This window comes from Pseudophryne corroboree, chromosome 5 (assembly GCF_028390025.1).
Source record: "Pseudophryne corroboree isolate aPseCor3 chromosome 5, aPseCor3.hap2, whole genome shotgun sequence".
In the NCBI taxonomy this organism is placed as follows: domain Eukaryota; kingdom Metazoa; phylum Chordata; class Amphibia; order Anura; family Myobatrachidae; genus Pseudophryne; species Pseudophryne corroboree.
The window spans coordinates 726,867,674-726,895,220 of record NC_086448.1 but is presented as its reverse complement, the minus strand read 5'-3'; the positions used below and the strand labels follow the sequence as shown (position 1 = coordinate 726,895,220).

Genomic DNA, 27,547 nt, shown 5'->3' with positions numbered 1-27,547 from the left:
TGTCGGTTGCGATGCCTGACCTTCCCAACACTGGACGTGAAGAGCATGCGCCTTCCACCATTTGCACGCCTCCTGCAAGTGCTGGAAGGAGCACCCGCAGTCCAGTTCCTGATAGTCAGATTGAAGATGTCAGTGTTGAAGTACACCAGGATGAGGAGGATATGGGTGTTGCTGGCGCTGGGGAGGAAATTGACCAGGAGGATTCTGATGGTGAGGTGGTTTGTTTAAGTCAGGCACCCGGGGAGACACCTGTTGTCCGTGGGAGGAATATGGCCGTTGACATGCCAGGTGAAAATACCAAAAAAATCAGCTCTTCGGTGTGGAGGTATTTCAACAGAAATGCGGACAACAGGTGTCAAGCCGTGTGTTCCCTTTGTCAAGCTGTAATAAGTAGGGGTAAGGACGTTAACCACCTCGGAACATCCTCCCTTATACGTCACCTGCAGCGCATTCATAATAAGTCAGTGACAAGTTCAAAAACTTTGGGTGACAGCGGAAGCAGTCCACTGACCAGTAAATCCCTTCCTCTTGTACCCAAGCTCACGCAAACCACCCCACCAACCTCCTCAGTGTCAATTTCCTCCTTCCCCAGGAATGCCAATAGTCCTGCAGGCCATGTCACTGGCAATTCTGACGATTCCTCTCCTGCCTGGGATTCCTCCGATGCATCCTTGCGTGTAACGCCTACTACTGCTGCTGGCGCTGCTGTTGTTGCTGCTGGGAGTCGATGGTCATCCCAGAGGGGAAGTCGTAAGACCACTTTTACTACTTCCACCAAGCAATTGACTGTCCAACAGTCCTTTGCGAGGAAGATGAAATATCACAGCAGTCATCCTACTGCAAAGCGGATTACTGAGGCCTTGGCATCCTGGGTGGTGAGAACCGTGGTTCCGGTATCCATCATTACTGCAGAGCCAACTAGAGACTTGTTGGAGGTACTGTGTCCCCGGTACCAAATACAATCTAGGTTCCATTTCTCTAGGCAGGCGATACCGAAAATTTACACAGACCTCAGAAAAAGAGTCACCAGTGTCCTAAAAAATGCAGCTGTACCCAATGTCCACTTAACCACGGACATGTGGACAAGTGGAGCAGGGCAGGGTCAGGACTATATGACTGTGACAGCCCACTGGGTAGATGTATGGACTCCCGCCGCAAGAACAGCAGCGGCGGCACCAGTAGCAGCATCTCGCAAACGCCAACTCTTTCCTAGGCAGGCTACGCTTTGTATCACCGGTTTCCAGAATACGCACACAGCTGAAAACCTCTTACGGCAACTGAGGAAGATCATCGCGGAATGGCTTACCCCAATTGGACTCTCCTGTGGATTTGTGGCATCGGACAACGCCAGCAATATTGTGTGTGCATTAAATATGGGCAAATTCCAGCACGTCCCATGTTTTGCACATACCTTGAATTTGGTGGTGCAGAATTATTTAAAAAACGACAGGGGCGTGCAAGAGATGCTGTCGGTGGCCAGAAGAATTGCGGGACACTTTCGGCGTACAGGCACCATGTACAGAAGACTGGAGCACCACCAAAAACTACTGAACCTGCCCTGCCATCATCTGAAGCAAGAAGTGGTAACGAGGTGGAATTCAACCCTCTATATGCTTCAGAGGTTGGAGGAGCAGCAAAAGGCCATTCAAGCCTATACAATTGAGCACGATATAGGAGGTGGAATGCACCTGTCTCAAGCGCAGTGGAGAATGATTTCAACGTTGTGCAAGGTTCTGATGCCCTTTGAACTTGCCACACGTGAAGTCAGTTCAGACACTGCCAGCCTGAGTCAGGTCATTCCCCTCATCAGGCTTTTGCAGAAGAAGCTGGAGACATTGAAGGAGGAGCTAGGCATGTGGGACTTGTGGATGGAGCCCTTAATTCGCTTAACAAGGATTCACGGGTGGTCAATCTGTTGAAATCAGAGCACTACATTTTGGCCACCGTGCTCGATTCTAGATTTAAAGCCTACCTTGGATCTCTCTTTCCGGCAGACACAAGTCTGCTGGGGTTGAAAGACCTGCTGGTGAGAAAATTGTCAAGTCAAGCGGAACGCGACCTGTCAACATCTCCTCCTTCACATTCTCCCGCAACTGGGGGTGCGAGGAAAAGGCTCAGAATTCTGAGCCCACCCGCTGGCGGTGATGCAGGGCAGTCTGGAGCGACTGCTGATGCTGACATCTGGTCCGGACTGAAGGACCTGACAACGATTACGGATACGGACATGTCGTCTACTGGCACTGCATATGATTCTCTCCCCATTGAAAGAATGGTGGAGGATTATATGAGTGACCGCATCCAAGTAGGCACGTCACACAGTCCGTACTTATACTGGCAGGAAAAAGAGGCAATTTGGAGGCCCTTGCACAAACTGGCTTTATTCTACCTAAGTTGCCCTCCCACAAGTGTGTACTCCGAAAGAGTGTTTAGTGCCGCCGCTCACCTTGTCAGCAATCGGCGTACGAGGTTACATCCAGAAAATGTGGAGAAGATGATGTTCATTAAAATGAATTATAATCAATTCCTCCGCGGAGACATTGACCAGCAGCAATTGCCTCCACAAAGTACACAGGGAGCTGAGATGGTGGATTCCAGTGGGGACGAATTGATAATCTGTGAGGAGGGGGATGTACACGGTGATATATCGGAGGATGATGATGAGGTGGACATCTTGCCTCTGTAGAGCCAGTTTGTGCAAGGAGAGATTAATTGCTTCTTTTTTGGTGGGGGTCCAAACCATCCCGTCATTTCAGTCACAGTCGTGTGGCAGACCCTGTCACTGAAATGATGGGTTGGTTAAAGTGTGCATGTCCTGTTTATACAACATAAGGGTGGGTGGGAGGGCCCAAGGACAATTCCATCTTGCACCTCTTTTTTCTTTTATTTTTCTTTGCGTCATGTGCTGTTTGGGGAGGGTTTTTTGGAAGGGACATCCTGCGTGACACTGCAGTGCCACTCCTAAATGGGCCCGGTGTTTGTGTCGGCCACTAGGGTCGCTAATCTTACTCACACAGCTACCTCATTGCGCCTCTTTTTTTCTTTGCGTCATGTGCTGATTGGGGAGGGTTTTTTGGAAGGGACATCCTGCGTGACACTGCAGTGCCACTCCTAGATGGGCCAGGTGTTTGTGTCGGCCACTAGGGTCGCTTAGCTTAGTCATCCAGCGACCTCGGTGCAAATTTTAGAACTAAAAATAATATTGTGAGGTGTGAGGTATTCAGAATAGACTGAAAATGAGTGGAAATTATGGTTTTTGAGGTTAATAATAATATGGGATCAAAATGACCCCCAAATTCTATGATTTAAGCTGTTTTTTAGGGTTTTTTGAAAAAAACACCCGAATCCAAAACACACCCGAATCCGACAAAAAAAATTCGGTGAGGTTTTGCCAAAACGCGGTCGAACCCAAAACACGGCCGCGGAACCGAACCCAAAACCAAAACACAAAACCCGAAAAATTTCAGGCGCTCATCTCTACAGAAAACTATAGGCAAAAATAAAGAAGAAATATGCCTAATTTCATGTGGATCATACCTTTTAGTGTTATTGCTGGACTTAAAGATGTTCATTTTTAAGATGTTTTACATGAGACAGTAGAAGTATAGTTTGGTGTTGGTTGTTTGTCTGCAAGGTGAACATGACACACTGGCAGTCTGATCATAGGCATGTGCAATATCTTCTACATGGGTGCGCATAGCATCACCATGTCCCCACATAGCCACAGCCCCTACGAGGCCCACTTGTAACTTTTGAACCATAACTGCCATTTCAAATCTGTTTGCAGCAATAAACTTTTCAGCAAATTCTGATTTTGTTTGACATGTTACACAACCCCCTTTCCATTTGAAAAAAATGACTTAGATTCAAGATGGCCGATTTCAAGATGGCGCTCATGTTCGGTACATACCCTAAAAGATAGCCCACCTCACCCATACCTTACTGGAGTATTCAGTTTTCCCATTTCCTGGATAGTTTTTGAAACAAAATGGTGTACTGCGACTTTCGAATCACCCTGTATTTTATAACGTGTTTTATCTGTCCTATATGATAGAAGATCACAAAAATATATTTCACAGATATCTGACTAGTGTAATCATCTTTTGCTCCATTTGCACAGTGGATTAAGATTTCTTTGTATTTTTTTTTTACCCTGACAAAATATACATCCTTATAGATAACTGTTACTTGAAATGTTCTTCTTGATAAAGTGCATTATAATGGAACACGACTTGATTCTAATCAGAAGCTCAGAGTGGCAGACATGTACTTCATGGTACAGTAGGCAGTCCTGAAAGCCATTTAAATATTGGATTTAAGTGTCAGTACACTTAATGGCTGAATTTGTAAGAAGACATTATAATTCACTTTTGTGATTTGTTGCTCTACCTCAATGGGTTTTACATCAGGAAGGTTGAAATTATTTTCTGAATTCCCCATGTCCATTTGTTTCAAGTGGTTAAAGATTCATGAATTCATCCACTGGAACAAAGTCATTCAGAATTGCAGATTACCACTCTTGCACAAGCACCAGTGGTATGGAAGGTAATACTTTCTTAAGTCTTTCAAAGTTTATTTGGCTGAAATTCTGCAAGAATCCTATGAGGAACTTAAAAAAAAAAAAACATTATTTAATTTTAATACAAGAAAACATTGAGTTACGATGAGCACATACTGTGGGGGGGGGGGGGGCAAGGGTGCATCATGCCCCCCCCCCAAACAAGACAGAGGTGCAGGCGTGGGGGGGGAGTGCTTACCCCCCAGATCACTGTGGAGACTGTAACTTCAAAACTACAGCGCCGCAGCATGCTTCCCCATGTCCTGTCCATCCGGCTCTTCACCAAGGCATTACTGGGAGGAGGCAGGGATATCCCAGCAGGCTCAGCATGGCCATGCCTCCTCCCAGTTATGCATCTGAGAGCCAGCTAGGACAGGAGGACACGGGGAGGCACGCTGCGGCGCCGGAGTTTTGAAGTCAGATTCTCCATGGTGAACTAGGGGGTAAGTGCTCCCCGCATGGGGTGGGGTTGGATAATCGTGGGGGAGGAGTGCCAAACTAATTATTATATATGCCCCCCCCCCCTCAACCACAACACGTTCTGGCGCCCCTGCATGGCACGGTGGAAACATTTTGTAGTTACTGGTAACAGGTGGGCCTGGCAGGTACCTTTACAGTTTTCCAGGGCATTGCTGTGACTTTGTTGCACATGCAGTAGGATAAGTGACCAGTTCACTCAGGATGGCATATGGTATGGCATAGTGAAAATATTTTTCTGTTAATGGGACAGACTGTAAGCAGGTATCAGGTACCAGTTGTCAGTGACAGTAATATATCAAGCTGTTGCATGCCCCCCTGCCCCCAGCAAGTGGCGCACATATCATTTACAAGTTAAATGGAACAGGGATGCAACCACAGCAGCCTGGGCATTTACTGACATGGTCGCATCCCATGCAATCTGTCTATATACGTCTCTCAGCTGTTTAAGAAGAAAATGTCCTCCTGCTTGCTCAGCCCCCAGCAATGAAGTAGCGGTCAATGGGGGTTATTCAGAGTTGTTAGCAAAGCAAAAGTTAGCAATTGGGCAAAACCATGCTACACGGCAGGTGTGGCAGATGTAACATGTGCAGAGAGAGTTTCGATTTGGGTGGGGTGGGTTCAAACTGAAATCTAAATTCCAGTGTAACAGAAATGATATAAACCACCTGAATCATGGTTTATCTGCACCCCCCCCCCCCCCCCACCACCCTGCAGTGCAAACATGGTTTAGCCCAATTGCTAACTTTTTGGGTTTGCCAATAACACTGAATAACCCACTATGACTGCTAGCATCAATGTAACATTTACTCGCCAGAATGCTGCACGAGCTGCACTCTGACCCACATGTCCCAGTACTATAAGTTCTAGGGCAGAACATCAGTTCTCCGATGAGTACTTTTTGACTAAAACTGTTCATCGACTACAGTTTATTTTAGGACTAAAATTAGACTAAAATGGAAACTGAGATCCGCTAAACCTTAACTACAATGTATCCAAAAAAAGCTACTGAGACTAAAACTACATTTAAAATCCTTGTCAAAAAAATGACCACTGGCAGTAGGGTTTACATTTCTAAAGAACAATTATGTGTTGTAGATATTTGTAGGATATAAATATGACCTGCTATGAAGGACATAGGATTGTGTATTGCACTTGTTTGTTCTAACAAACTTAACGCATTCATTTATATATGATACTAGCTGCTCTACCTCTTCTTTGCACATAAGTTTCTGATTTTCACGCGGGAATATATAAATGAGTGTTAGTTCCGTATGGAATGCATACTGAAGCCCCTATGAGGTGTGTGCACGCAGAGGAGCCGCACTGCGCGTGCGCACACAGTGTGATGTGATGGCATCTCACTTATGCAAACGCCTCTGCCTGATTGACATGATGAGGCATTCGCGGGTGGGGATTTAATGGGCATAGGTGCAGCATTAAGGAGGGGTGCGCGATCCGGACATTGGACGCATGTCCGGACCATTTGTGGGGCAGGCCCTGGCGGCAACTGTGTGACATCAAAACATACCAGCCCGCTGTCTGCCATCATAGCTAGGCTGCGCAGGCAGGGGGCTACCCTTAATATGCGAGCGGAATGTGGGGCGGCCTTGCCCTGTGCTGGGCGGCTCCCTGCATGTTAGTGGAATGAGTTGAGAGTTGAACGAATTTTCGCACAACTACAACTCATACTCAAGTAGGCCCTAAGATGAAAACTAAATTGAAAATTCTTGCCAAAATTAACACTGCAGCCTATAGAGTAAAGAAATCAACTACAGCAAGGGAGGGGGGGGTCACTGATCAGCCCCCATGACCCACACTCTGCTGCGTTCTGCATTAGGAGGCGGGGCAGTGACACTGGAGGGGTTCTGGGGAGGTTAACTTTTGGCTCTGGTGGGAGTAGGGGAGTAGGTGATGGCACATAGAGAGTCTATTTATATATAGTAACATGAGGGGAGGATATATAGCCACAGTGGGTCCCCATGGACATTGGAAGGTGGGGATCTTTTACCACTAGGGGGTGAGTAGTAATGGCACTGGAGATTAATTGCCTTTGTGGGGTGGGAGGTAGTTAACATTGGTGGCCTACAGATATACGGGAGAGGGGGTGCGCAATACACGAATCGGCAGATTTTTTTTTTCTACACTTAATTAAATAAAAAAGTTAATTTCTAAGTGTTTTTTGTGAAACAACGTAGCCAATTAATATTGTGCCTAGGGTGGTTTGTCCCCTACATCTACCCCTGGTTAGTTGGCAAATTACTACACTGGTACAGCCCTCCTCTTTTAGCTTGGGGTATAATCCTGTGTGTTCCTACTCTCCCTGTCACTGCCATTTCTGTAGTAGCAAAAGGGGCATGGTCTCATGGCTGCAAAGCCATGTCCCCTAGTGTATGATGTTTTGGGGTTCTAGCCACATGTCCCCCACCCCCCTATTTTCATCACGTTGGGGGCTTGAGACCCCATCCTCAGTCAAACCCTGTATTCACTGCTGCTCAGTGACAGCATCCAATGCGGGGACACCAGAATAGCAGTGCGGCTCCTTATGTGGTGCTCTGACAGTACAAAGGAAGAGATGTATCAAACCTAAAGAGGGCTGGGGAGACATTAAGCATAGCAACCAATTATCTTCTAGTCATTATTTATCTAGAACATTCTATAACATTATAGATGGAAGCTGATTGTTTGATATGGACAACTTCTCTGCCCTCTGTAGATGGTTTGAAACAGTACATCTCACCCTTCTAGAGGTTTATACATGTAGTAAAGCAATATTTAAAGAATCATTTCTATGCAAAGGTTTTCAAATAATGGTTGAAATAATGTTACTTACGCTAAGTAACGTTCAGGATGCTAATTTGCTGTGACCATGGCTTTATACTTAAGGTTATTGCAGTTTCTTACTTTGTTAACCAAAGTGCCCATAAAGGCCATTACATAATGAAGTTTAGAGCATCTGGGGATTGCCAATAAAGAAGGTCAATATTTAACTGTGCCCTGTAGTCCCAGGTCACTAGTGATACAAACCATATATTATTAACATTACACAGACAATCCAAACACTTTGGCAACAATAATCTATATGCTGATGAGATATTTAATGAAACAAATGTTTTCTAATACCAAAAATTAATAGAGTTTGAAGAAGAGAAAATAGCTTTGAAGTGAATATCTGCAGCCCAAAAATGTATGCATGCATTTAAATCCTTTGTCAAGTTAATTACATATTATCTAGATAATTGCCATCAGCAGACAGCACAGTGACTTGTTAGCAACCAAATGTGAAATGACTTTAGAATTACATATTGAGGATATTAACTGCTAAGTAGCACTTAACTGCTGTAATAACTAAAAGGCCTTACGAAAAATACTTGTTACCTAAGTTATTGATACAACATGTACCTACATAGATACTGACAATTATATTATAGGAAAACAAGATCGCACAGCTCAGGAAATACTCAAAATCTGTGAACAGGTTTATATGGGATACGTACTATTTGCCGGTGAACGGGACCCCGGCTGTCATGATCCCGACAGCGGCATTCTGTCCGCCAGAATTCCGGCAGCGGGGCGAGCACTAGAAAGCCCCTTGTGAGCTCACTGTGCTCGCCACGCTGTGGGCACGGTGACTCGCTGCTCACACCACAGGTTTTATTCTCCCTCTATGGGTGTTGTAGAGAATAGAGTTGCTGGTATTCAGGCGGCGGCATTCACCCCCTGTTGGGATTCAGGCTTTGGTATTCTGACTGCCGGGATCACGACAGGCGGTATTTGAACCGCTTCTAATTTATATTTACAGTTACTGTATGAAACCAAACACAGGCTCATTTCTACATTTGTGATGGAAAATGAAATCATGTGAACAGCTGAAAATGTAGATTTCTTTTAAGATAGTTTTTTTATGTAACTACTGCATTTATTTATTTATTTTTAACTTTGTGTAAACCTAACTAGCTGTAGTGACTGGATTCAAATGGGGAAAGGATTGCTAGGTGGAACATTTTACCCCTTTTACCCCCTTAGGCAGTGGCATCACAAGCCGGGTGTGGGGGTGTGGCCCGCACCCGGGTGTCATTCTCGGAAGGGTTGACACCAAAGTGCCGGCTCTTCTGCAGTGACAGGAGCTGAGTACTACATTGTAATATTCACCTGCAGCACTCAGCTCCTGTTACAAATGAAGAGCCGTTACTGCACTCAGCCCAGTCTCCAAGGGCGTGAAGAAATGGAGATACCCTTCTGTTAGGCCTCACCCCCTTTTTGAATGGCCGCGAGGGGGGGGGGGGGAATAGTGCAGCTGGTGACGCGTCTGCACTTAGGAATCGGATTTCGAAAATGACCTGCTTAGTGTGTTGCTGCAAATAACTGTCACAGTTTCCAGACCACCCAGCAGGTCACATGCTCCAATTTGCCCAGCAAGTGCACAGTGAAAGTTCACCAACTGCCACATTTTCCAGAGCACAATGGTGATGCATTATAAATGGCAGGTGGACATTTTTCCACATAACTCCGAAACTAAGCAACCAATTACAATGCCAATATTTTGATGTAAATCTATGGTATATGATGTGACCTGGCATCATAGAAATATGTCACTCAAAAAGTTGGCCTTCTGCTATTATTATATAGACAGTGCATGCACACTATCAAAGTAAAACTTTAAAAAAATTGGGTGTACAGTAAATGTGTCTGATGAACTCGTGACGTAAACCTAGTGCATAAGGTACTGGTGGAAAACAGTGTGCATTTTGATAGTTTTCTGACTTTGCAACTTTACATATGGCACTTCCCTCACTCTTTTTCTCCTTATCTTTCTCCATCTTTCTCTTTCCCCTCATCTTTCTATTTCTGTTATCACTTGCTTTTATTATATACTGTAGTTTAGATTATCATTAGTATTACCTTTTTTCTTTCCATCTTCACTAGTGTATTTTTTGGGACATCCTCAACTTTTCTTCTCTACAGAGTGTGTTTTGCTTTCTGTGTGTGGCCTGTGCATCCCTGTGTGCCCTTTTTCTTTCTTCTATACTGTTATACGTTTTTGGTTTTTGGTTGTACGCAATGTTGTGATGTTGCTATTAGTTGATTTTCAAGAGTTATAAGAAATTTGACCCTGTGATGCTAATACCTGCACAGAGAAGAAAACTTTAGAAAGCCTTATACCTGATGCAGCCAATGCAGCTGGAGGTGTGTCTAACCTCCCAAACTGAGGTAATCTTTAAAAAAGTGATTTACAGATTATAAAGTAGGAATCAAAACATGGAAGACACAACTCCAACGATAGCATATCATATCCTATTACATAAAATATCTTGTTATAACTGTTTCAGCATCGTGTCAAAGCTTGCAACTGAAATTCCATATGCAGAAAAAATGGCTCTGGCATCAAACTTCTGACGTCCATACTGCGCAATCATAGGGTTACTCGGTATGTTGATGATTGATCGATGTGCATTTGATAGTTGTGTCTTCGTGCATAAGTGGTGGATCAGAGATGCTGCCAGTGGGCGTCTCAATGCAAATCCTGTTGGCTGTGACATTTGCATATTTTCGCACAGCTGCTGCTCAATAAATCGTAAGCTATTGTGTACATTTCGGAATCTGAATATATCTCTGAATCAGGAACACTGGCGTATTTATAATGGGTGCAGTGTGCGGCACACACAGGCTCCCGGGGTCCAGGTTGGCCCACACTTCACACCCTGCACCCATTATTTTTAATGCTCACCCGCCGGAGTCCCGCCGCACAGCAACAGCACTGCATGAATGACTGGGAAAATGGTGCAGTGCCATTTTCCCAATGTTTTGCACATGCGCAGTAAGAAAATCTATGGGAAAATGGCCACCGTGACATTTTTCCTTACTGTAGATTTGCGCATGCACTCTAGGCTCTGGGACAGCGCTAGGGTCCCCTAGGAACCTTAGTGCCCAGAGCTCTACAGCGCTGCTGGCTAGTGTGCAAGCTCTATCTCGGCTCCTCCTCTCTAGATACTCCCCTGATCGGGCACATACTCTTTATTAAATCTGGGCTGGCATACTTGAACAATGCCCAGCACCCCAGCTCAGCAGCCTTAGTCAGATTTTATCAATAAACAATGGTGATTTTCCATCTCTGCGACAACACTGCTGTATATATTTTCAGCATACCAGGCAATACCATAACTTGATTATATTTTACAGAAAAATTGCTTCCCCATTCAACCTCTTTCTACTCCAGTATGTGGTACCTTACTGTTCTGTGTATTCAGTATTATGCTGCCAGGTTTAAACAGTGGTAGTGATTGGAATAATGGCTGTCACTTTAAGTCTGTTGGAATTAACATTTTCAGAATAAATGTTTTATTTGTCCTTTTGGCTTAGTATTGTATTTAGAATTTATGTTTGATGATGATAACTACATCTCTCTGACTCTCAAACAATCTGGAGACATTAAAAACAAAAAAAAGACAAATGTGTGATCTAATACATTCATTGTATTTTAGAATTACCATAAGCTTCATTGTGTCAAGGGAAACTATTATCATATCAAGAACAAATAGGTTCTCAACTCATGCAACGTACAATTGCTAAATATAATGGAGGCGCAATATTCTAATGTCTCTTATTATAGTTTATGATTTAGAAATCCAATCCTTTTTGTATGCCAGTTTGTGTATAGAATTTAATTAGAATCTTTACACCTAATGTTTTGTGAGTAATCCTCTGGTTGGGAGCAGGTACACCATGACCATCATTGATGAGATGATCTAAGTAATAGGTACTGACGCTTCAAGGTCTTGCCTCCCACCCAAACAAATTTTGAGGTGCACCTGAGATTAATCACACATGCTCACTGGTGTGGGAGTTTTCAGAACTCAGCATTACTTACACAAGTAGGGTTGCCACCTTTTAATTTTCAAATACAGAGAGCATGAGAAGGAACGTGGCCAGGGTACAGGGTAGGACTGGTCCACTGGGGTATAGGTGAACCCCCTGGTGTAGCCCACTGCATGAGGTACCATCCCCTTCTCTAAGGATCATTTTCCAGACTGCGCTATCAAGTTTTTCATTATACACATATGGTGCATATTGTATATTGCATTGTTATTAATATGGCACATTTTCATACAGTACATGCACTAGGAGCATTTACTGTATAGATATATGTATATCATGGAGCCCAGACCATGCACTCTAATGGTTAGCCAAGCATTTGGGGTAGCTAACCACAACTCTAAACATGGGCCCCTACCACTGAATTCCCCCAGTGGGCTATTTATGCACCAGTTCATCATAGACCAAGGATATGGCCAAAACTGCAGTAGGTTTACATCCATTTTATTTCTCAGATTTCAGGCCCCACAAGCCCCTTTATATGCCAACAGAGACCCCTCGTGCATTGAATATGCCAGAGTTCTCACTCTGCAGCTAGTCAGATACCACTTGTCTGGGATTGCTATGCCTCCGGACTCCAGACACATGTCCTGATTTCTGGAGTGTCTGGAGGAAACCCAGATGGGTGGCAACAAGGAATGAGGTACTTAAAGAGGGAATAATGGCCTTTTAATCAACAGACTTTAAAGACAAATATCATTCATGATACTAAAATATATGTTTTAGTCACCTCAAGTATGTATCTAGAATAATAAAAATGTATTAAAAATTACTCTAATATCCAACAATATCTACATATAAGTTTAGAAAATTACAATGGCGATAATATTAAAAGAAAATTTGCTTGGTTTTGCATTTAATACTATTGCCATTTTAGATTTTGGGGTTAAAAATGCAGAGAATTGTCACCTTACAAAAGCCATCAGGACACTAAATCTAGGCATAAGTCTTTAATAATGAATCTAGCACTTGTAATTATAGAACATTTTCAAAGTGTACAAGTATTGTATTATATTCTCCTTCAAAAAGAAAACTTACATTTCTACAAATGCCGAGCAAGTTGGTTTGTACAGTAGATGTCTTTTGTACATCGAATAAAGGATACAGAAATGATATATCTAAACTTGAAGGTTTCACTGTTTTCAGAATTGCCTTACTAATATTTCAACATGAACTTCACCATTGTCACAGGAGAAAAAAGAAGTTCCAGTCACTGCACTCATAGAAAGGCATTTGCTTTACAAAAACCTGAAGACACTGTATGTCAACTATTTCTGTAACTGTCAATTTATGTAGCTGTGCAAGACATAATTTTTCTTGTCGATGTAGAAAGAAAGTGTGAGTTTATGTGTTATAAAACAATACACAATGAGACTTCTAGATGTGGCTGATTTATTAAAGAATATTAGGAAATGAAGAAGAGCAAGAAGGTTGAGCAAGCTCGCCATTGGTGAAATGCACCAGTCCTATAATGAAAAATCATTTTGAGCAACAGGATTAACTAAATGCTGTCAGGGACCATATATTGCCTTCTCTTCCAGCAAAAGTCTTCCATTATATGACAACTATCAAATTTTGGAGATTACGGGGTCTATTTAGAAAGCCCTGGATAGAGATAAAGTGGATGGAGAGCAGGCAGGTATGACATAATGCCACGATTTGTGTGTTTCAGGGAATGCTATGAGGTGGGGGGCTCTAACTGTGGTCAGTCAGGAGGGAGGTTTCAGTGTGCACCAATGTAGGTTATTCAAACTGCTTTATGGCACAGATTTATCAAGCCTTGGAGCGTGATAAATTGCATGGTGATAAAGTGCCAGCCAATCAGCTCCTAACTGTCATTTTTCAAACACAGCCTGTAACATGGCAGTTAGGAGCTAACTGGCTTGTATTTTATCACCGTGCAATTTATCACTCTCCAAGGATTGATAAATCTGGGCCTATGATTTTTCAGAAAATGACAGACCTTTCTATTATTAGTAGAAGCAATTTCTTCTATTTAGGTAATAATGTAAAGTTTACTAATAATTATGCATTGACCATATTCACCAATGTACAGGTGGCCCAACAGTGTGGGAGTTGAGAAGGACCCTGGAAGTCACTTGAGTTGTGTTAGTACTCTATGGCCAGCACCAGGGTAATAATAACCCCCACAGTCTGATTAATATGTTAACTGTGTTTGCAAAGGAAAAATAATATTGCACCAACTAATTCTGTCACTAAGAGGAAGAAGTACTAAGCAGTATAAAAGTGGAAAAGTGAGCCAGTGGAGGAGTTGCCCTTGGCAAACAATCAACACTGACGTTACATTTAGAATTTGCATACTATAAAAGTATACAGAGCAACTGATTGGTTGCCATGGGCAACTTCTCCACTGGCTCACTTCTCCACTTTTATCACTGCTTAGTGCATCTCCCCCTAAATCTGTTCTATTTGCTTGTATTATAAGATAAGGAGATTCAGCATGTTAAGGGGGTCTGCTACAACTCTATCTCCTAAAAGAATTAAATAGAAAAGAAGCGTGCACAAGAGCCGCATGGGCTGACTGCAACAGGGAAGGAGGTAACAGAACCCTGGCCAAGGATAGCAAGCAAATGCACTGGCAATGCTGATGAAACCAAGCGTATAGATAGGGGCAGGGCCATCACATAGATGCATACTGGTTAGAATCTGCATTTAGTTTTGTGCCTGAAATGCCATGTCTAATAACAGCTGAATATTGTGCAACTCAGAATCTGTCCGATAGTGTGGAATTGCATTTCACGGAAAGGCAAACTTGATGTTTGTATTTTTGAAACTTTACACCTATGCAAGGGGCCCATACATCAGGTGTCTATCTGGGCAATGTCCCATTCCGCCAATTCATGTGTTGGGTGATAGATAAAATCCAACATGTTGGACAATCTTGATTCGTCTTTTCCGACCAAAACATAACTGGTATTAGTGAGTCAGGGATTTTTTAACATTTTTGCCATTCCCCCGAGGAATCGCTGACCATTGGAGTGGCAGACTGGATCAGCATCTGGGAATTGCCCCAAAGATGTATGGCCCACATTAGTCCATGGCAAAACTTGATTTGCATGAAATATCATTCCTGCTATTCACTCATCTCTACTGACATTATGGGGGGTGGGGGGGATTCAATTCCGGCCAAAGGGTGCTAAACACCAGCAATGGCACCCCTTCTTGCCCCATTTGCCTTGCTGGCTGAAAACCCAATTCACCCAAAAGTGCTCACTACCCTATGGGGCAGTGAACACTTTTGTGCAAGATCCCACTGCCGTAAAAGTATGGCAACTTCTGCGCAGATCTGGCCAGGCAAAGGGATTTGCCAGCAATTGAATTCCTCCCTATAACTCAAAAAAATAAAATAAAAATAAGGCATTCCATTTTATTCCTTCTGTCCATCCATCCAATGTATTTATTTTTTGCCTAAAGAGGTGCACACGGTGGATTTTTGCAAAACTGGATAACTGCAGTCTACATCAGTTTTGTTGACATTACACTTAGGGGGACATTTACTAAGCAGTGATAAGAGCGGAGAAGTGAGCCAGTAGAGAAGTTGCCCATGGCAACCAATCAGCACTGAAGTAACAGCTATAATTTGCATACTATAAAATTATACAGAGCTGCTGACTGGTTGATGGGGAAACTTCTCCACTGGCTCACTTCTCCACTTTTATCACTTCTTAGTAAATGTCCCCCTAAATCTTAATCTGACTCATAAATATACTGCAAGCATAAAATATATATATAGTATTGTGAAAAGTAATAAAAAAAAAATCGAACATACCGATTGTAGAAATCATCACGGTAGTAATCATAATCAAACTCATAACTGCTGTGGAAAGAAAACAAAGAACAATAATGATCTGGTGCCTAAAATAATTACATTCATTGATGTCTGCGGAATGAAAGTCACCATTTAGCTGTACACTAAAAGACAATTTTCAGCCTTTATCTGGAAGAGCAGAGAAGATTAGTTAAGTATGATCATTTCTGAGCCTACACAAATGTCACATCAAACTACAGTCAGTCCCATTACAGCCACAGAATGCCATCTAATAATAGACCTTTTAGACCACTCTGAGAAACATTTATGGAGGAGAAGAAATCATTTGCATATTGTATTATTTCTGGGACTTTTTCAGCTGAATATTAATGTAGCTGAAAAATTGTTGCTTATATATGCATATGCATGACTATTTGCCTGTATCCGTCATTTACAATTACTGAGGGATGCTCGCTACCAGAATATTCATTTTACATGTACAGAATTATGAGAAGAACTTTTATCAGCCATTGATATTGATGGCCCCATTCTTCAGTCGCACATTACAGACCATCACATGTGTTGCTCAACAAACAGATGCACAAGACAGGTGCATTGTCAAAGACAGATTCAATAAATAAAAAAATTATAGTAGTAGTAATTTGGCATTTAATAATTACTAGCATTTGCCCATGATTTCGTTCACGTGGATGTCTGTTATTGCTCAGCAGAACTAATTTTATAAAGACATCAGTGCCATCTAATATTGTGATATATATATTTTATATTGTATACATTGATCATTAAAAATATTTGTAAACAATATTTGCAGTTTTTCCTTCAGAGATTAACACAAAAAGATGCTTAGGGCTACGAACTCATAAGCAAGCCACGGTAAGCTGACCATGGGAGAAACAGCTGGTTCTGAAGTCTATGTCTGCAGCTCTGAGCATTTGACCCTGCAACTTATTGATTGACATAGCGAAGCAAACGCTTACAGGGAACTGCAGACACTGGAATTGAAAAGGAAAATTGGTGTGGATAAGGGGTATCTCTATCTTTAAGGAAATCTCTACCTCAAGTAGGTTCCTCTGCAGAGCAGACACTTTAAGTAGGGTCTCCGTTGCATAACTTGGGTGTAATCAAGTACCGCAAAAGCATGATCGGAACAATAACTTTCAGTGCAGCGCTGAAGGTTTACTGGAAGTCCATTGAGTATAGAAATTCCACACATATAGTCATTTTGGACTAGAGGAGCCTGCACACTGCACTCACTGAGTGTCAAGCGTCTGGTCTTTCCTTTATTGCTCCTCTCCCTAATGTCATGTGGTGATCCTACTGTAGATACCTTAGTTTCTTTCTATGTCACTAAGATAATGCAATCCAAATTCATCCTGTAATGTTTGATGGTGCCAGAATGAACAGACAGACAAAAATTGCAAAAAAGTTTTTCTTCTCCATAGTTCATAACCAGTCCCTAGAAGTATATTTCTCAAATAAAATGCTATGTACAGACACAACCCTTACAGTTATTATATGGAGATGTAGTCACCATCCCGGCATTAGGGATCCTGACGGTTAGCATACTGACGGCAGGATCCTGGCCGCCAGAATGCCAACAGGGGGCTGAGGACTATTCCCACTCATGGGTGTCCGTGACACCCATAGAGTGGGAATAGAATCTGTGGCGAGTGCAGCGAGCCGAGCACAGTGAGCCCACAGGGGTCGATATGCTGACCGCCGGGATCCCAGCTGCTGGTCACCCATACCCAATGCATTATATGTATAGATAAGTACCCAAGTAAGATAATAGTATAACATAATAACATGGTTATTGCCATTTTAAGAGAGGAGGGGGCCTGTGTGCAGACTCCGGGTCGGCCCCCTCCTCTCCACGGCACCGCAGGCGCTGGCATTGTGCCGGAGTCTACTGCACATACACTGGTCTCCGGAAACATGGCTCCGTGGTCCAGAGACAAATTTCCTACTATGCATGCGCGGCAACCATTTTGGAAGTGATTTTTGCCACAGCTGCTGCGGGGTCAGAGCCCGTCGCGGGACTCCGGAAAGGTAACTATAAAACAACATGGGTGAAGTGTGTGTGGTGTGGGCCCACCCCTGGACCTAGGGGCCCATGTGTACTGCACACATTGCACCCATGACAGAAATGCCTATGGTTATTGTATCCTCAACAGATGATGATTTACAATAATTGCTAATAACAAAAGTGGCGGCTGACTGCTAATTAGTAATGGAAGTGAATAGCAAAGTAAGGACGATGTCAGAATCCAGATTACTTTATTTTCAAAAAGGTCAGTATTCAAGTTATAAAACAACTTTAATATATGCTTATTATTTTACCAGAAAGCTGGAGGAAGTCTGGAACAATAATTAGCAAATCATCCTGTTATCAGCTGGCAGCAGCTTAAATGCCAAGAGCAAAGTTAAAACTAATAATATGAATTATTTAAACTTATTTAAAACTTAAAAACCCACTTTGGGCCTAATACAGAAATGGAAGCAGTGAACATCGCACTTTGGATGCCGCAGTGCTGATCAAATATTCGAATGCAGCAGGACGCGTCTATAGGAAGATACCTCCTACACATAGCACTGATCAGGGGCGGATTGGGATCAAAAACTAGCCCTGGAAATTTACGGAAGTAGCCCTAATGGGGAGGGGGTCTGTTGAGGGGTTGGAGCATGTGAAGTACGCAGGATTACTGCTCAGAAGGCCTAATTACATGTAGGAATAGAAAGTGCGTGCCGTAGGCACGCTCCAAAATTTTATGGGGGGGCTTTATGTGGAAGGGGCGTGGCCACATAATAGTGCCAATTCACATTACACCACACAGTGGTGCCGCTTATACACATTGCACCAGGTAGAACCTCCCATACACACTGTGCCAGGTAGAGCATGTTATACATATTCCGCCAGACAGAGCACGTTCTACACTTTGCGCCAGGTAGGGCACGGTATACACTTTGCGCCAGGCAGAGCACATTATACACATTGCACCAGGTAAAGCACATTATACACATTGCACCAGGTAAAGCACATTATACATATTGCACCAGGCAGAGCACATTATACACATTGCACCAGGTAGAGCTCCTTATATACATCAAGCCAGGAAGAGGCCCCTTTTAAACATTACTCCAGGTAGAGCCCTAGTAATGCATTATTCCAGGCAGAGCCCCCTTTTACACATTACTTCAGGTCTCTCGGAGTGGCTGCGTGTGACGTCACAGCCACATCGAAAACGGGCTCGCCGTCTTCTGTAGCAGGCATGGCGTGTGGGGGGTGCTGGACATTAGGGGGTGCCTGTGCGCACCAGGCACCCCCCCGTGCGCACGCCTATATCTATATACCAGTAAGTACAAGGTACTATTAATGTACTGTAGCAGGAGGTAACCAAGAAATGTAATTACTTCTTGTTTACCATCATTTTATTTAAATGAAGACACAGGATAAATTATTGTAATATATTAACACAATATATTACTATCATTTATTCATCCTGATGGAAAAAACGCACTAGCCCCCAGCAGTTTCTTACCCCCCACCTCCTTAAACACACGCCCGTTGTGCTCACCCAGAGGCTCTCTTCCCCATCCCCAGTAAACTCACCAGCAAAACTCTTCACTCGAAGCCCGGCACTCAGCAGCAGCACGGACAAGCTGAGGAGGACAGCGCGGGAGCTGGGGTGTGGGAGGCGGAGCTAAGAGGACTGGAGGAGACTGCACTGAATGAACGCTTAGTGCGGCCAGCACACACAGGACCCTACCGTGGCTCCGGCTTTAGTGAGCTTCTGCTCATGTGCAGAAGCTCAGATTGCGGCGGCCATGCATGGGGGGAGAACGGCCAATGCGGGGAGCAGGGGACCCGGCTCCCCGGGATCTGATCCAGGGTCCCCGGCGTCCCAATCCGCCGCTGGCACTGATCAAGTTCTGTTTCCGAAGATGCGATGGTACATACATTGGCCATCTGAGTATTCGAAAGCTTACTCTGACTGGCTGCTGGAACTCTTTTACTGGGGCCAGGAAATCTGTGCCCAAATATGCAGGTCTTGGCCTCAACACACCTACAAAACAGGAGTGACATGCCCCGATTTTGTAGAATGGTCTCCATTGCAGTCCCCCAAATGCCTCAGCGCTAGATTTGGACTGCGAGCAATCATGCAAGACTCGTTCTGCACATGCACAGAATGGGACCTTCACATTCTCAAACTCACAAACATCATGTTCCTGTCACAGTTACATGTGTTATATACAAGGCATAGCTATCATAGATGTAAGGAGTGCAGCTGCTATAGGGCCCAGAGTTGAGAGGGGCCACCTTCCCTGACACAGTTGCATGGGTTATATACAGGGGCTTAGCTATGGGTACAGGGAGTGAAGCTGCTATGGGGCCCAGAGCTGAGAGGGGTCCAGGTTTCCTGTCATAGTTACATGTGTAATATACATTTTTCACTATTGGTAGATACATAGGGGCCCTTACAAACTTTTGCCTTGGGGTCTACAATATATCTAATAACACCCCAAGACCTGCTCATTGTAATGTGGTATCAAATGAACTGGAAGCCATTATGATGTTACATAATATTAATTGGAGACGCTGTAATATGGTACAAGGGCCCTCATTCCGAGTCGTTCGCTCGGTAATTTTCATCGCATCGCAGTGAAATTCCGCTTAGTACGCATGCGCAATATTCGCACTGCGACTGCGCCAAGTAATTTTACAATGAAGATAGTATTTTTACTCACGGCTTTTTCTTCGCTCCGGCGACCGTAGTGTGATTGACAGGAAATGGGTGTTACTGGGCGGAAACACGGCGTTTTAGGGGCGTGTGGATAAAAACGCTACCGTTTCCGGAAAAAACGCAGGAGTGGCTGGAGAAACGGGGGAGTGTCTGGGCGAACGCTGGGTGTGTTTATGACATCAAACCAGGAACGACAAGCACTGAACTGATCGCAGATGCCGAGTAAGTCTGAAGCTACTCTGAAACTGCTAAGTAGTTTGTAATCGCAATATTGCGAATACATCGGTCGCAATTTTAAGAAGCTAAGATACACTCCCAGTAGGCGTAGGCTTAGCGTGAGCAACTCTGCTAAATTCGCCTTGCGAGCGATCAACTCGGAATGAGGGCCAATATGAAGTAGAGGCATTATTAGGTGGCATACTATTAACTGGGGGCACTGTATGTCATAATGTGAATTGGAGGTAATGTCACATGTGTACTGCCACCCCTGCAATGTGACATAATGTGAACTAGGGCACTACTATTATTCACAAAATTAACTAGGGCACTAATATGGGACATAACAGTAACAAAAGCTGCGGAGAGGTGTCTCTAGATGCATTCAGAGAGGGGCCCCTTTAAAATGTTGCAATGGGGCCCACAAAGTTCTGTTTACACAAAAGCCCCTTTTTGCATACAGTCAGGGAAAGCATTTACCGTAGGGGCTACCAGAAAAATGTGCACATGTGCAGTAACAATCACTCAATTGCGCCAACTTCGGCTTTGCGCTCATTTAACATCCACCTCTAAATCCGGCCCTCATACTGCTATCACCAGAAAGGTGTATGTCACGTCATATAGTGATTCTTGCAGTTTCTATTGTATAAAAACTTATATTCTAGGCAAATAACCGATCATATCAGCTCTGTATCAGACACCATGTAATGTCTAGATCTCACATTATTATAGTCAGTCACTGTGACAATAAAAGCTACAGCTTAGGAATCAGTATCTAACATCCAGTTATATTACAGTAGTTCTATCTGAAGTCTGAATTCTAAGAATAGGAGGTGTGTTCTGTACATTATGGGGGGTATTCAATTGTTTGAAAAGTCAGTTGGGTGACTGTTTTTTCCTATCTAATAGACAGGAAAAAAACAGACACTCAACCGACTTTTCAAACATTCGAATTCCCCCTATATGTTTCCAGGGTCTCTCCAAATACAGAAATGTACTATGAAAACAGAACACTTAGGTACCCTAAGCTGACCATTTTTCCATTTGTAAGCAATATAATACTTTAATTGCTACTGAAATTCAGTACAAGCTCTTAAGCCACATGGAGGAGATGTGTGCTGAGCAATTTAGCACAGACCGCTCAACACGCATCTCTCCTCCCGCTCAGCACACAGCGCGATGTGTGCTGAGCGAGGGGCGGGGGCCGCTCACCTCACAAAGCAGTAAAGTGAGCGATCTACTAGATTTGGCATGCATGCATGCCAAATCTAGAGTCCGCGATAGCGACGCACGGGGCTATCGCTATGGGCATACACACGGAGAGATCCGTGTTAGAATTTAAGCACAGATCTCTTTGTGTGTACCCCCCTTTACAGTATCTATCTGTGCCTGCTTATCTGGGAAACTTCAATATTCAATATATGAATAACATCTTAGCATTATTTCTACTTGAATCAATTTAATTGTATACGCTTGAAGGAGGGAGGGGGTGTGGTGTGGAGGAGGGGGGAGTGGGGGTGGGGGTGATGCCTTGGTTAAACCAGCAATGCCTTTATACTGTTCAATCTATTTTAAAGTTTTGACTTTGGCTGCTTTGTTCAGAAGCGTTAAAGCTTTGTAATATACAATTGGGTTCTGTAGGAATGCTCATTACGTACGCAGTGCTGCAGCGAAGTTTTAAGATGCGGTAATGAAAGCACCTCTAACACATTGTTACAGCAAGGAAAAAGCACAGCATGTTGCTGGTTTTTAACTAGCCTGGTTGTTTGTTTCTTGATGCCTGTGTGGATACTCCAGAGCCGGATTAAGGCCCCGGGAGGCCTGGGGTACTAAATTGCAGGGGGCCCCCATGGACTAAAAAACTAATAAAAAAAAAATATATATACATATATATATATTTTTTTTTTTAATTATTATTATTATTATTTTTTTATTAGTTTTTTAGTCCACTGAAGGAGGAGGGATTTATATATATATATATATATATATAATTTATCTAAGAATCCCTCCTCCTTCAGTTCAGCGTGCGGCGCGCCAATGACTGAGCCGCAGGCTTGCTGAGCCGGACAGCAATTGGACAGCTGAGCCGTCGCTCAGCTGCCCTGACTACAGCTGTTAGAGCACTCTTCTTAGAGCTGTAGTCAGCGCAGCTGAGCGACGGCTCAGTTGTCCAATTGCTGTCCGGCTCAGCAAGCCTGCGGCTCCGTCATTAGTGCGCTGCACGCAGGGCCGTTTCTAGACAATTTGGCTCCCAGTGCGAGATTTCAAAATGCACCCCCCCCTTGCTATAAAAAAAATTTGCGAGCCCACCCCCCCCATATAGCCAGAAAAAGAAAAAGCATGCGCGCGCGCTCCCGACAAGGGTGTGTGGCCTGATTAAAATGGGCGTGGTCTCATTAAAGTGGGCGTGGCCTCGTCTGATATCATCTCACCCACCACAGGGGGAAAAATTAAAAATAAAAAAAAATCCCCTTTTTACACATTACACCAGGCAAGTGTCCCCATATTACACAGTACGCAGGCAGGTGTTCCCATTTTACACAGTACGGTAGGCAGATATCCCCATTTTACACAGTACGCAGGCAGATATCCCCATTTTACACAGTACGCAGGCAGATATCCCCATTTTACACAGTACGCAGGCAGGTGTCCCCATTTTACACAGTACGCAGGCAGGTGTCCCCATTTTACACAGTACGCAGGCAGGTGTCCCCATTTTACACAGTACGCAGGCAGGTGTCCCCATTTTACACAGTGCGCAGGCAGGTGTCCCCATTTTACACAGTACGCAGGCAGGTGTCTCCATTTTACACAGTGCGGCAGGTATCCCCATTTTACACAGTGCGGCAGGTATCCCCATTTTACACAGTGCGGAAGGTGTCCCCATTTTACACAGTGCGGCAGGTGTCCCCATTTTACACAGTGCGGCAGGTGTCCCCATTTTACACCGTACGCAGGCAGGTGTCCCCATTTTACACAGTGCGGCAGGTATCCCCATTTTACACAGTGCGGCAGGTATCCCCATTTTACACAGTGCGGCAGGTGCCCCTATTTTACACAGTGCGGAGGGTATCCTCATTTTACATAGTGCGGCAGGCAGGTGTCAAGTGGGGGGGAGGAAGGGAGGAAGAGAGAGAGAGAAAGAGAGAAAAAAAAATACTTACATCTTCCCGCTCTTCGGGTCCCGCCGACTCACGTCCCTCGCGCCGGCCGCCTCCTCCTTCGATGCTTATCTCCTCTCCTCCCTCTCTCTCCCCCTGAGCGCTCCTGCTCGGGGGGCGGGGCTTCACGGAATGACGCGTTTGCGTCGTGACGTCACGACGCAAACGCGTCATTCCGCGAAGCCCCGCCCCCCGAGCCGGAGCGCTCGGGGGGAGAGAGAGGGAGGAGATAAGTAGTCACAAAGTGAGCCGCTCGCCGCTAAACGGCACTGGCCGCACGCTGTACTGAAGGAGGAGGAGGGACAGGGCAGCGGGGAGCCGGGGCTCGTGAGCGCTGCACCGCAGATCGGATTGAAGAAAAATCCGATCTGTGGTGTGGCAGGGGGCCCTTTTGGAAAGGGGGGCCCGGGGTACGTATCCCCGGGACCCCCCCCCCCTTAATCCGGCTCTGGGATACTCCCTAAGGCTCATACACACAGTAAGGGCCTATCCCAGCTAGTCCCACTTTCCATTACTTTTATCCACTTTCTAAAGTGCAAAGAGGAGGGAGTGGAGGCTGGTGCTGAGAGATAAAGGGGAGATTTAACAAACCTTGTTAAAAAGGAAAAGTGGAGGTCTTACCCATAGCAATCAGTTAGATTCCAGCCAAGGGCGAAGCTACCATAGGTGCAGGGAGTGCAACTACTACGGGGCCCAGACCTGAGAGGGGCCCACCTTCCCTGTCAAAATTACATTTGTTGTACAGTATACATTTTTCACCATTGGTAGATAGTTACATAGGGACACTTTGAAACTTTTATCTTGGGGCAAACAATATATCTAGTAATGACCCTGAACCTCATAATTATAATGTGTTATAAAATGAACTGGGGGGCATTATAATGTTACAGTATATAAACTAAAGCACTGTAATGTGGTACAATATGAAGTGGAGGCACTGTAGTGTGGCATATGAACTGGGAACACTATCATAATATGAATTGAGGGTACTGTGTTACATAATGTGTACTGGCAGCCTTACAATGGGGGCGGGATGTACTAATGTACATCGCCGCCCATCGCCGCCCTGCGCCACGATGCTGATCGCATATGTACTAACATATGCGATCAGCATTGCGGAGGACAGCTCTTCCGATAAGAGCTGTCCTCCGCGATGCACAGCGGCAGCCTGACTTCCGGGATTCGGCCCCAGGAGTCAGTCTGCGCATGCGCAGGGTGATGGGGGTGGCCGCAAGGCATGCTGGGAGGGATCCGATCGGATCCCTCACACAGCGCCGCGGAGAGATGCCCATAGGCTTCTATGGACTATCGCCAGCTAAAGCTGGCGAACCCCGACGCGGCGATGACCTGCCGGACAGGGCTTACTACATCAGGTAAATACGGTAAACAGGGGGTTTACCGCATTTTCCGCTTAGTACATCCCGCCCAATGTCACATAATGTGTATTAGAACACTACTATGGTTCAAAAAATGAACTGGGGCACTATTATCGGGCATAAAATTAACAACTGCTGTGGAATCTCTCTTGAAGAATTGGAGCAGGGGCCCTTCAAAATGTTGTTATGGGGCCCATTAAGTTCTGACTACACCACTAATTCCACCTATTGTTTATCCTACAGTCTAAATGCTAGGAAGAATCTGATTGGTTACTATGAGCAATATAGTACCCCCACTTTTACGATTTACTGTACTAAAGATATGTACAGGTATTTAGGAACATATGAGATGCAATTTGGGAACATATGAGATGCAAAGAGAAGGACACAAAGCACACTTAGGGGTAAATTTACTAAGGTGGGAATTTTTTTGAACTGGAGATGTTGTCCATAGCAACCAATCACATTCTATTATCTTCTAGAAGCAGCTAGATAAATGTTAAGTAGAATCTGTTTGGTTGCTATGAGTAATATCACCAGTTCTAAAAAAAAACCTCCTACCTTAGTAAATGTACCCCTAAATGTTATGTTGCAGATGCAGACAGGGTTGGATTAAGGCTTGTGGGGGCCACAAGGCAACTAACTTGTGGGGGCCCCTTCCAATAAAATAGTCATCAACATATTCTGGCAATGTTATTAAAAAGTATAGTGTGTAAATAGTCCCATCACCACAAATGTATTAAACACACTGTAGTGCCCCCAGTTCACATTATGCCATACAGAAACCCCAGTTTACATAGGACACAGTTCCCCCATGTTGGTGATGTAGCTATATGTGCCCCTCCCCCTAATATGTGGGGGGCCCTGGGCAATCGCTCCAGTTGCCCTGTTGTTAATCTGCCTCTGGATCTCTTGCACCCAGCTTGGGGCTGGTCAGTGGCTCAAGTGCTGATACTAACTAGGGGGGTAATTCAGAGTTGATCGCAGCAGGAAATGTGTTAGCAGTTGGGCAAAACCATGTGCACTGCAGGCGGGGCAGATATAACATTTGCAGAGAAAGTTAGATTTGGGTGGGTTAAAACTTATTTTGTTTCTGTACAGGGTAAATACTGGCTGCTTTATGTTTACACTGCAATTTAGATTTCAGTTTGAACACACCCCACCCAAATCTAACTCTCTCTGCACATATTACATCTGCCCCCCCTGCAGTGCACATGGTTTTGCCCAACTGCTAACAAATTTGCTGCTGCGATCAACTCTGAATTAGGCCATATGATAGCTGGCAGAAAATCAGTGGATGGCACGGGTTTCCACTTTCTAGCTCACGATGCCCGTATCAGCCCTACGGAATGTCGCGTTAGCATAAGGTAGTAAATAAAGTGGATGGCAATAAAGTACCAACCAATCAGCTCCTGTCATTTTGCAAACACAGCCTGTAACATGGCAGTTAGGAGCTGAGTGGTTGGTACTTTATCTCTGTGTACTTTAGCTCTCTCCAAGACTTGGTACGTCCCCCCCCTCCCCCAAGTTCTTTACGACTTGTCTGCCCTGTGTTTATTGAGCATCTGGCATTTACTTATTTTATAGACAAAAATGATCAAATATCATATTTATTTTCTTAGCAGTACAAACAAAAGTCATATTAGAAGTTTCTCTCTGTGCCTTACAGGTTTTAGTTTCAACCGTATACTGTACATATATTACAATGGGTCTAATTCTGAGTTGATCGCAGCAACAACTTTGTTAGCAGTTGGGCAAAACCATGGGGGTAATTCCAAGTTGATCGCAGCAGGATTTTTTTTAGCAATTGGGCAAAACCATGTGCACTGCAGGGGAGGCAGATATAACATGTGCAGAAAGAGTTAGATTTGGGTGGGTTATTTTGTTTCTGTGCAGGGAAAATACTGGCTGCTTTATTTTTACACTGCAAATTAGATTGCAGATTGAACACACCCCACCCAAATCTAACTCTCTCTGCACATGTTATATCTGCCTCCCCTGCAGTGCACATGGTTTTGCCCAATTGCTAACAAAAATCCTGCTGCGATCAACTTGGAATTACCCCCCATGTGCACTGCAGGAGAGGCAGACATAACGTGCAGAGAGAGTTAGATTTGGGTGGGGTGTATTCAAACTGAAATCTAAATTGCAGTGTAAAAATAAAGCAGCCAGTATTTACCCTGCACAGAAACTATATAACCCACCCAAATCTAACTCTCTCTGCACATGTTATATCTGCCCCCCCCCCCTGCAGTGCACATGGTTTTGCCCAACTGCTAACAAACTTGCTGCTGCGATCAACTCAGAATTACCCCCAATGTACCAACACATTTTCAATATTTTCCCCATTCTAGCCT

General features: G+C 44.2%; 1 protein-coding gene across 12 annotated transcripts in view; it reads right to left on the bottom strand.

Annotated features, from left to right (window-relative positions):
- The window catches only part of RALYL (RALY RNA binding protein like), a 1,174,022-nt gene that overhangs the window by 121,877 nt on the left and 1,024,598 nt on the right, over positions 1-27,547 (bottom strand). For 11 of the 12 annotated variants that reach the window (XM_063924013.1, XM_063924021.1, XM_063924012.1 and 8 more), the window contains one exon: positions 15,696-15,743. The exons of the other annotated variant lie outside the window; for it this stretch is intronic. In XM_063924013.1, the coding sequence (XP_063780083.1) occupies positions 15,696-15,743 (48 nt within the window). The remainder of the gene's footprint in view (positions 1-15,695; positions 15,744-27,547) is intronic. 12 annotated transcript variants of the gene reach the window in all.